Below are 11,382 nucleotides of genomic sequence, written 5' to 3'. Positions count from 1 at the left end.
CGTGACGGAGGGAACGCCTGCGCGGTGCGGGGCTGGTTTTGCCTTCTGGTGCTTGCCGCCATTTTGTGTCAGCGCCCGCAGCAGGATGGAGCCGAGCAGCCGATGGGAGCCGCCCGCAGCCTGGAGCACCGCAGCCTCTGCCCGGAGCACCGCAGCCTCTGCCCGGAGCACCGCAGCCTCTGCCCGGCCCACCGCTCCGCACGCACCGCCTCGCCGCCGGCAGCGCTGAGCAGCACCCTCTGCCCGCGCATGGAGCACAGCGCCCGGGAGCGCCATGGCCTGGGGTGGGCCCGGCTGGGCTTCGCCGCGGTCTGGCCCAAGCTGGCCGGGCCTAGCGCTGCCCCCGCCGGAGCCTCGCCCCAGGCGCCCCCCCCCTTCTCATGGCTGCGGCTCGTGTCGCAGCTCCTGTCCCCGCCGCCCGCTCTGCTGCAGCGGCTGCTGCCCGGCCCCACGCTGAGCAGCCCCGCCAAGGGTCTCCCGCCGCCGCTGCTGTTGGAGCCGGCCGCGCTGGACTGGGCCGAGGAGACGCTGGAGAAGAAGCCGGAGGACGGCGCCGAGGCCCCGCTGGGCCTGGGGTGTAGCGAGCTGGTGCGGAGCCGCCTGCTGCCCCTCTGCCTGCAGCGAGTGGAACTGTACGTGCGGGGCCCGCAGCAGGGCCCGGGCGGCGGCTCTAGGGAGAGCCATTTGCCGCAGCCGCTGCGAGCCGAGGGCCCCGCCGAGGCCGGGCTCCTCCGGGGCGCCTTGCCCGAGGCAGAGTTCGTCCGCAGCAAGCGCTTGGCCTTTCTCCAGCCGTGCCACTTCGGCAGCGGGGGCCTGGCCGTGCCGGAGCCGGACCACGGCTACCACAGCCTGGAGGAGGAGCAGCAGCACAAGGGCGGTTGGCAAGAGGAGGTAGGGGCACGGCGGGACCAGCGGTGCGATGCTGGGGAGTTGAAGCGGCCCCAGGAGCCGAGCGACACGGGGACACGGCCCGGAGGTAGTGGTGCCTTGGAGCAGGAGGGGGACCGGGGCTCAGTCGAGGAGGGAACACTTGAGGGGGAAGCCTTGGGTGAAGAGGATGGCGAGGACTCGGAAATAGAGCAAATCCTTCCCGTTTCGGTCAGACCCGCCTGTGCCAATAAGTTAATAGACTATATCATAGGGGGAGTTCCCAGTGGGGAGGAAAGTACGGATGATGAGGAAGACTGGGATGATGATGACGATGGTTTCAATAGCGAAGAGGAGCTCCCCTTGGATTCAGACGCTCGTAGCCAGGCCGGGGAGAGGCTTCACCTCTGGAATTCCTTCTATAGTTTGGATCCTTACAACCCTCAGAACTTCACAGCCACCATTCAGACATCTTCCTGCGAGCCGGGAAGCGACATGTCAGATGTAGAAGAGGAGGAAGATGATGATTGTTCGTGGGTCGAGGAGTCCTCGGGCTCTCCTCACCCCAGTTCTGAGGAGGAATGGGACTGTAGCAGTGGGGATGAGGCAGAAAACTTGAAGCTTTGGAACTCATTCTGTACCTCAGATGATCCCTATAATCCTTTAAACTTCAAGGCAGCCTTTCAGACAGCAGAGAAGAAAGGGACGCCTGGTTCAAAAGGAGCAGAGAGGCCAAGTTTGGTCACTTCCGAGTGTAGTCCTTTAACTAACTGTGGGGGGGAGCTGGAAGAGCCGGACTGTGGGGTCACGGTGCTGCATGGCATTCTTTCTGCTGAGAAAGGTCCCAGATCCAAGAGGAAAAAGGTACAGACTTGGGTTTCTGGGTTTGTGTTTTGGTGAGGCTACAACAGCCCCCATTGCACGGTGGGTGGGTGGGTGAGGGGCCTCGGGTTTCAGGCACCAGCAAACCTCCGTGAGCTCATGGTCTGATTATTTGGCTGAAATGAGTGTGCCTCATCCTTTACACGTGATGGGAATTTCACAGCTCAGTGACGTGGGGCGCTTCCTCACGTTCCTTTTTTAGACTTGAAGTTACGTCTTCCTCTGAAGAGGTGGTTTTCATTCTGTGTTTGTTGTAAATCTCTGTTGTGTAGTTGCCATCCTCAGAGACTCAGTTGAGATCTGATGTAAATTCTTTTGGAAAGTACCTGTTGGAATAACACTGATAAAGTATTCTGGGACCTTTGTGTGCACATAATGTAATCCAGACTTAAAGCTTTAAGAGGTGGGACAAGCCTGCCTGAGTTACAGACGTCTTTTGGAGTAGGAAGAACTCTTCTGTTGGGGTTTAACACAATAATACACTGAAAAGTTTGAATACAGAGTATAACAACACTGCTGTTTTCATCTAAAAGACTTAAAATGCAGCAGTCATTTCAGTACAATCCGGAGCTGGGCCTTTGAGCACAAACTGGAAAATTAGCATGATTCTGAAGGGTTTGTTGAATACATGTGCCAGGATTGAAGTAAAGGGGAATAACCTCATTGCGTAACTCTTAAGTTCTGTGATGCTACAAATGGACTGGGTGGTTTTTCTGCGGTGGTGTCTGAGTCTTGCCTGATACTTCAGGCATTAGTATGACGAAGAGCTTGTGATCCAAGTCCCAGGGTAATATCCTATCATGTAACTATCATGTTTACTTTAAAGTTCTTACAGCAAAGAGATTTGTTTGCTCCTTTAACAGAGAGCCTGGCTTGGAGGTGACTTCATACCTGTCCTTGCTGGGACAGGTGGTGCTTACAGACTTCATGGATGTTACAGGACAAACTGTTTGGTTTAATTTAAATGGAAAAGATGCCCAACAGTTCCTGCAGGAGGTTTCTGTGTAACTGCATTAGGGCAGCACTGAAGAGCTCTGCTGTAAGCTCAGTCTGCGCCTCCTCAAGGCTCACCTGCCTGTCAGGGATGGAGGTTCCACAGGAGTGATGTGATTGCTATGTGGTTTGATTCTGTGTGATCCTGGTGAAAGAACCATGACCTAGATGCAGGATTTAACATGACATTTCAGCATCCAGTAATTGTGCCCAGGGGTGTCTCAGACTGATGTAAAAAGGATGTAAGGTGGGAACTCGCAGAGGGACGGCTGATGTAACAGCTCCCTGTGCTTGAAAGCACATCATTAGACCTGTCTGCAAAACAGAGCTGAGGTTGCCAGCTATCTTCAGGTCATTCATCCCGTTTCCTATCTGGCACCTTACAGTCACACAGCAGCAAAGCCATCAAACCCAGGAGCATTTGTTGGGGTTTTTTTGCTTCAGTTACCAATGCCTTGACACTGGAGGATGTGGGCTCTGATGCACCTGCTCTCAGGGGTGACTGCAGTCCTTTGGGATCACCACACTAGTTGACTTCAGGAGGCTGTCACACAGTCTCCTGTGGCTCTGTAACCCAGCTGCTGATTATTCCTGAAAGTCATCTCTTCCATAACTATTATTTCCATATTGGAAGTTGGCTTTACCACAAAAAGCAATCTCAATACACTTCTCTCTGTGTTAGGATGAACTGAGGTTTCTATGCTAATGAAATATAGGAATAGAGCAGCAAGTGGTTTGTGTCTCCCCATGTGTTTTCCTGACCTTCCAGAACTAGCTGTCCTGCAGCAAAACTCCCGGAACCACCTGTAAAGCCAGTGTTTGGCTTCTCTTCAGGAATCAGTCCTAGTGTGAGAGCTGCTGGATGCTGACAGCTCCTTGGTTTGTCTTTCAGTTTTGTAGCTAAATGAAAAGCAACACAGAATTCAGTAAGAGCCTTGAGTAGTCTGGCTTTTGCTTATATCTTGATAACAGAAAGACTTAAATCTTTAGTATAGTCATAATCTAACCACTGTCAAGTTTAGATCGACAAGCCTATACATTTGCTTTCTTAAAATGGCTATATAGCTCTTACACATAGGGAGGAGTGAAAGGTTTTGATGCCTGTTTTAAAATGCCATCACTTTTATTCCATGTCCTTGCCTGAACTGAAATACTCCAGAATGTGAAACCAGCTCTGAGCGGATGGGTTTGTTCCAGTCACACAGCAATGAGTGTTGTTTCCTTCTATGTAACCTTCGTGTGATTCCTTATCCTGGTGCTGACGGTGACTCACGTGCTTGGTTGCTTCACAGAACAATGATTCCTCCCTTTCTTTCTGAAATGGAAGCTTCAGCGATGGGAGGTGGTGGCTGGAGGGTTATCTCTGTAGCCAGAAGTGCCTTGGCACATCCTGAGTCACCTGCCCACACTGTGGCTCTGTAAGGTTATACCCCAAGTGCTGGCGCAGGGGTGTTCTTGAACAGGGAACATGCTGTGATCTGCCACCAGCCTAAAGAGGCCTCTGAGGCTAATTTAGAAACTCTGTAGTAGCTGAAGCTCAAGTTTGGAAGTCAGCAGCCGGTTGTTTTTAAAGCTGACACGTGCTCTGGCCTAGGTAGCCTGTCAGAGGCGTTTGGCTACTTTGGGCATTTAGGTAACTTCTGTTTAGAAATAAACCCTGTGCAAATAAATACCGAGCTCCTGCACAAGTGCTTGGCTAACGCTTTGCTGCTTGTATTTTCTAGGTGACCTTCCTTGAGGAAATTACTGAGTATTTCATAAGCAGCGAGGAGGATCGGAAAGGACCCTGGGAAGAGATTGCACGGGATGGATGCAGGTTCCAGAAACGGATCCAGGAAACAGAAGAAGCGATAGGATACTGCTTCACAGCAGAGCATAGACAGAGAGTATTCCATAGACTCCAAGAAACTTACTACCAGAGGACTGACTTCTTCTAGCACCTTCAAAGACCTTGTAGTTTGTGTGACCCTGAGCACTCATGAACGTCTTCAAAACACATGGCAGCTGCATGTGCTCTTCTGAAGTGGGGAGAGAAGTGGGATTTTAGCACTTTTATCCCAGTTGGAATATACCTGTGTCCCATTTTGATATCCAGACAAAATCTTTTGAGTATCATCAGGGGTAGGGGTGGTATAATTGCATTCCTTTTAAGTAACACTTGAGGGACAGACTGCTTTAGGTTCAGTCCATTCCAGAAATGCCTTGTCTGCCGTATGTTGGGAAGTGGTGACTATTCAGTTGGATTTTTTGCACTTTGAAAAAGCAAAACCTATTTTGAAGGAAATATTTATGGGGTTCAGAACCTAATTCTTGCAGTTTTGATTTAAAGATTCCAGAGGTGTTTGCTGTTCTTGTGGTTCTCCATTTCTTCTGGCTTGTGTAAAAGCCTCAGCTTTCGTTAGCCAATAATGTTTACTGTGCAAAATGCCTTTTACCATCTCAGTTTTGCATGTAATGTACTGCTTGAGTGTTAGTGTGGTGCTTTGGTGTCTTACTATTTCAGTCTAGCACACTGGGGGATTCAGAGGAGCTCTGGTGCACTATGAGCCCTTTGGTTTATCCTTATTTAAACACATACCTTTACCCAGTACTATTCCAAAGGGTGCTGGCTGCTTGTGAACCAAACCTCTTTGCTTTCAGGGCACTGAAAGGCCTCACCCTGATCAATAATTAAAGCTTCATGGTACACATTGAGGTTGATTGAATTTAGGTAGCCATGCATAGCCCCTAGTCCTTTAGTTGACCTTAGAGCAACTTCTCTGTAATGGATTTTGCTTTTTTAATATGGATTGAAGTGAAGGATTATCCGTTATTTCTTGTATCCAGTGTGCTCATTCTGGTACTTGTGAGAATTCTCTTTAACTTAGGAAATCTAAGGCTACAAATTGCTGTGTTCTTTACCAAAAGCCAGTATTAATACCTCTGTGCATCTGCACTTTTGTTCATCTGCTGCCAGAGTAACATGTCATGTGTGGGGTCTGGAAGGGGAGGTCCCTGGTGGAAGGCAAACACTCCTTATTTATGTTCTTAACTTCCAATGTGTAATTGTTGTTGCAGTCACACTAAGAAAGCAGCACCAGTGGGATATGTTTGGATGTGAAGGATGTTGTGTGGCTGGTATCCAAGCAGGTATGAGGTTGGAATAAATACCAAGCATCATAGAATTCATCTGTGTTCACATGCAGTTGTGTGAATAAGTGATTTCCTACTTGATTCCTGCAGCTATTTCCCTTTTGTAAGGGGGAAGCCCCAGAACACTGCAGATTTGTCCTGTCACCACTTCTCCTTGCTACAGAGGGTTAACGATGAACTACAGTAGTTACCATATGATGTTAAAATACAGCTGATGCTCAAGCATTATGAAAGCAATGCAGCAATGTTGTTTGCCATCCCCATGCCATAGAAAATACACTAACTGGGTTCTCCTGTCCCACAGTTGGAGTTTTGAAATTGTAATTCTAATGATTCCCTCAAAACCTGTGAAATACCTTTAATTTGGAGATCATTGCCCTGTATAACATTTGATAACAGGGGTTCTGCTTTTTAGTTTAGGAAAAAAGCATATGGGATGATCAGTGGGGAAGAACAGAGAATTTGTTCACTTCTGGTTCAGATGTGACTGCTAAGTAAAGATGCTGTTCGTTGCACTTGGTAGAAGACACTACAGTGGTTTTCCTGTGCCTTTCCTGGTTTCCTTGGTCTTGGAGAACCTGGTGCTTCAGTTACCCTGGACAACTTGATTTACTGATGCTGGGGTGAAGCTTTAGAGTGGTGAGAATTAACCCTGCAAACAGTGATCTGCTGTTTGCACAGGCTTGGGAAAGGCTGTACCTGCGAGTGAAACAAAATGACACAGTTGGGTGTAAATTACATTAAAACCTGTTACTTCCAGTGTGCTTTTGATGTTAAGAGGATTTTTCCAGCCTGCAGTGTTCTTACTGAGCCATACCTGCTTGGGTCAGCTTTCTTCTCTCCAGCCTCATGTTTAAAGTAGGCAGTGTGTGAGATGAGCAAAGGTTAACAGTGAGTTCATCACCATAACCATCACCTGAGCCAGGTTGTCACCATTGTCCCTCCAGTGCTCGTACAGGATGTTCTTGCAGTGAGAGAGTAAAAACTTGGGCGCTTTAAATCAAAACTGTAAGGATCAGATTTTATTTTTATATAATTTAGAGAAGCTTAGAAAAAAGCAACGTTCCACATTGGCTTTCTACGGATTTTAATTGATTTGTGTTGAGTTTGTTGGGGTTTTATATCTAAAGTTCTATTTCTGTACATAATGAAACTATTGAGAACTAATCTGGGAATTGGAATAAAGATATTTGCAAGATAAGGCCACGTCGCTTTTCTTTGGAAGAACGTTGGAAACAACCAGATAACTGGGATTGAAGGGGATGGCAGTGACGGGTTCGGCTTCGGAGGTGGATCCGGATCACTTGTGCCTAAACGGGGAAGCTCCGCGCTGAGATTGCCTTGTGCCTGTAAGTACCGGGGGGAGAGAGGGGCCCGCGGCAGCCAATGGGAGTGTAGAGGAGGAGGGACCGGGGCGGATTGACGGGTCCGGGGGCCAATGGTAGCGCCGGAACTGGAAGGCGGTGCCTGCCAATGGCATTGACGGGGAGGACCGGCAGGGGCGGGTTGACGGGAGCGGTGGCCAATGGCAGCGCCCGCCTGTGGCAGCGACGGGAGGCGGACCGGGGCGGATGGACCGGCCCGGCGGTAAACGGCAGCGGTGCGCAGCGGCGGCCAATGGCGTGGAGAGGAGGGAGGAACGGGGGCGGGGCATTGGTGCACCAGCCAATGGGAGCGGCTGGCAATGCAGGGGCGGAGAGGAGGGGCCGGAGCGAATTGATGGGGGCGGCAGCCAATGGCAGCGCCTGCTCGGAGCGGGCGGGCGGCACGGGGGATGCGGTGCGGAACCCGTAGGAACTAATGATCCCGTCAGAGCTGCCGGCCCCGCCTGCTCCGTGGTTCCGGTGCGGGAGCAGCGAGCTCCTGTCTGAGCCCCTGGGAGTCAATGTCGACAGCAGACGAGAACGGGAAATCTTCTAATTTTACCCACTTGTTTAATTCTTAAGGATATTGGCTGTATCTTTCCTTCTCCTTGACTCTTTTCCAGCTCACAGGAGCTATCGATGAGGTGAAACGGTTCTGCGTGTAGTATTAGAAATAAGGGAGCTAAAAAGAAGAGCAGGCAACTTAAACAAGTGTATTATAAAGATGCTATTGTATTGAAACATGAAGGGGAGGTAATTTCTCCATTTAATACTTCCTTAATGGCTGGCTGGCAAGGATAATCACAGGCTTTTAACTTCAGATAGGTGTTTCTGCCCACGTAACATCTGGTTGAGGTCTAACTCGTCACACATGAATCAGGAGGCAACAAAGGACTGTACCCAGGGCTTGGCAGCAGCAGTGGGAGGACGCTGCAGCTTGGGCTGATCCCAGACATGGCAGGAGGGCCACGGGCTGGCAGGAGTTTGCTGCTGGTCCTTGGCACCCTCTAATGCAAATGTGGAATAAGCAAAACCGGCTTCAGCAGGAATGTTTGCTTGGGGCTCTGTGGCAGAGAGGGAGAGCTCAGGCCTGGGGCTGCGCAGGCTTGGAGCTAAACCCATCTGTGTGGAGCGCTGCCAGCAGCTGGAGAATATGGAGCAGATTCCCCTGGCAGCAGCATCCTCCTGTTCATGGCAGGATTGACCCCCAGCTCTGTGCTCCTGCAGGTGCCCATGGGCTCAGGGCTGTCCTGTGGCTTTGGGGCCACGGGGCTCCCATCCACCCTGCCTGCAGTGCACCCGAGCCCTGTGCTGCCTGGTCCAAGGGGTGCTCAGCCTGGCAGGGGAGCATCCCTCGGGGTCCCCTCAGCCACTGCCGTTGCTGCCTGAGGGTGAGGCTGAGGCTGGGCGCAGGGGCTGCAGCTGTGTCCAGCTGTGCTCAGCTCCCCCCACCTCCCTCAGCCCTGCTGTGTGGGACCAGAGCAGGGCTGGGAACGGGAGCCTTGGTGGGTTGTCCACAGCTCAGGGCCACGGGGATGGAGGGAGGGGGGGGGAAGGTGCTTTTAAGCACTTTCTTCTCATACACCAGGTTATTTTGTTTTCAGGTCAGTGAGAGGGCACTTGGCTGGGACCCCTCAGAGCTCCTCAGCCCTCTGAGCCCCTATAATGATCAGTGCAATGGACCCGTGCGATTCCACTTCTCCCTGTATCCCCATCATTGAGTTAACAGCACTTCAGTGGCAGCCCACACTTCAGTGTCTCTTGTTCTTCCTGCAGCCCTCATTGTTAGACACTGTGAGACTAAAGCTGTAAAGGAAGGAGATAAAAAGGAGGGGCTGGGGATGCTCGTGGGTGTTTCTGTTGCTTGTAGGAGTCAAAAGAAAAGAGCCCATTTGCTTGCAGCCTTTGCAGTGACCAGTACCTGGTTTGTGAGCATCTTCTGCCCTGGCTTGTGTGCTCAGCAGCCGTGCAGCAGGAGGTGCCTTGGGACCACTCTCAGCACACTGCCAGCAGCCTGGCACAGCACATCAGGCCCTAAACTACTCTGTGAGTAATTACTACACAGTTAAGAGTAGCTCAGAAAGCGAGGAGCAAGAAATCAGCTTTGCTAATCCCGGAATGGTGTTTGTGCCGGGCTCAGCTCCTATCTGGAGTTCTAATCCCTCTGCAGATGAAAGGGGAATGTTTGCACTTGGACAGGGTCTCATCTCCATGAGTGTGACCAATCTGCTCGAGCGGCCATGACAAACACACTATGGTTTCGTTTGTCCCTTCTCAAGGCATGTGGCAAAATCTCAGCATTTCAAATGCAGGGGGGAGTTGAGCCATGAAGATGTGGGTGTTCGGCACTAACGTGAGATCCAGTTTTCCAGCAGCGCAAGTGACAGCCAGCATTGAAGGGAAATTGATTTTCTGTGTGGAGCAAGCATTAAAAATAGGAGCTTTGTGTCAAACCCCACGTCTGTTTTGACTAAATCCCAGATAACAAGAAGAATGGGTAAAAGACAGAGCTACAGAGAGCTCCAGAACCCAGGAGCCAGGATTAAAGAAGAAAGGATGCAAGTGGGTGAGTGCAGTTAACGATTGTCAAGTGCCGTCCTTGCATGCAGTGGGATTGCTGTGGCTTCTTCTGGGAATGCCTTGCTTACAGGTGCTTTGATCTGCAAACCTGCAAGAGACACATCCTCTTCCAGTTCATGGCACCAACCAGGCTTAGGCCGAGGTTCAGGGCCTCGTGGTCAGGTTTGGTACCATCCAGCCCTGGAAGTTGATCATTGTGCATGGCCAGAAACTCGTTCCTATCAGGAGACCTGGACCATTCCCAGAAGTGATGGGTGGTCTTGGAACAGGGCATCTTCAGACCTGTCCCTGGGTAGGAGCCTCCAGAACAATGTGGGCTGGAAAGCTTTCAGGTCCCTTCCAACCCAAACCAGTCTGGGATTCCCTGGTTCTTCTGAGCAGCTCCCCAGGGGATGTTCATTGACTGTCCCAGGACAACCAAGAATTCCAGAGGTTATGGGCTCAGGAGCATCTGCTCCCAAGCACAGTCTGCCCTTGCAGTGCCTCATACCACATCAGGGTCTGTTATTATCACACATTGCAGCATCCGCTGTGATTGCTGCAACCACCTCAGCTCATCTCACACAACTTCTGCATCCACAAGAGCAAGTATTGCACCAGACAGGGCAATTCTTACAAATAAAACCATTTTATTGAGTTTCTGCTTCTCTAGCACGTGGCACATGGAGAATTAGGACACGAGGTGCGATGGGGAATGATGTGTTTGTCCTTCACTCGACAGAGGGTTCCCCCTACCCAGAAAAACAGATCCCCTCTTCTGCCAGTCCTGATGCTCAGTGACATGTAGGGAGGTGGGAACTGAAGTGGATCCAGAGCCTGGTGGATGCAGTTGTGGTACCCTGCTGTGAGGAGAGGCCCTGCCTTGCTCGCGAGCTGAGCTGGAGCTTGACGTTGCATTTACTTGATTTAATGACAGTGGAACACAGAGCACTGATGGACTCCATAACTCAGGGAAAAATCCACCACGAGCAGGTGTCCAAACCCAACAACTGTCTGATAATAGCAGCTGATACAGCTGCATTGCAGACCTGTACTTGGGGTGTTAGAACTGCATTTGTGGCTTCTGCAGCCAAACAACCACCAAAGATTCCTTCTTCCCAGGGTTTGGACCTTAGGACTTTTTTCATTAAGGAAGAACCCTCTTGGTCATCCTCTATTACCAGGATGCGATAAAACATCGAATTCAAAAGATCAAATGTTTATGCAAGGATGGCACCTACTTCTGTGACCTCTTCCCCCCTTTATGGCTGAACCCCACCAGTGGCAGTGCAGTTCACTCCAGGTAACGCGGTGATGTACGGGGTGGGGATGAGCAGCAGCTACAAGGGGTCCTAAGAAACTCTTCATGCAAGTAGCTCTAAGGAGACTTCAAATACAGGGGAAAGAGCCAGGTTTTCCTCTCTGAGGAACCAACAGCACTCTTTTTCTCTATGGATGCGGGGATTTGGGACACACTGCACAGACTTCCACAGCTCATCAACACCTCGATAGGAACAGGGAACCCGGGAGCACGCTGCTGGGTTTGGGCTGACCACCGGAGTCTTTCACTGCTGCTCTTCCCAGC

At 50.9% G+C, this 11,382-nt stretch overlaps 1 protein-coding gene across 2 annotated transcripts; it reads left to right on the top strand.

Annotated features, from left to right (window-relative positions):
- Positions 1-76: 76 nt before the first annotated feature.
- PPP1R15B (protein phosphatase 1 regulatory subunit 15B) lies at positions 77-7,075 on the top strand. Of its 2 annotated transcripts, none has more exons than XM_031054675.2 (2): positions 77-1,731; positions 4,467-7,075. In XM_031054675.2, exons 1-2 carry the CDS (start codon positions 103-105, stop codon positions 4,677-4,679), a joined length of 1,842 nt encoding a protein of 613 aa, XP_030910535.2. In that variant the 5' UTR covers positions 77-102; the 3' UTR covers positions 4,680-7,075. The 2 variants fall into 2 exon arrangements, with proteins under 2 accessions (XP_030910535.2, XP_033925686.1); XM_034069795.1 differs by having other exon boundaries at positions 77-976; positions 4,467-4,621.
- The last annotated feature ends 4,307 nt before the right edge of the window (positions 7,076-11,382 follow it).

The sequence above is a fragment of the Melopsittacus undulatus genome, chromosome 16 (genome assembly GCF_012275295.1).
Source record: "Melopsittacus undulatus isolate bMelUnd1 chromosome 16, bMelUnd1.mat.Z, whole genome shotgun sequence".
Taxonomy (NCBI): Eukaryota; Metazoa; Chordata; class Aves; order Psittaciformes; family Psittaculidae; genus Melopsittacus; species Melopsittacus undulatus.
Note: the sequence above shows the minus strand (reverse complement) of the source record. Positions and strands in the feature narration are given on the sequence as shown.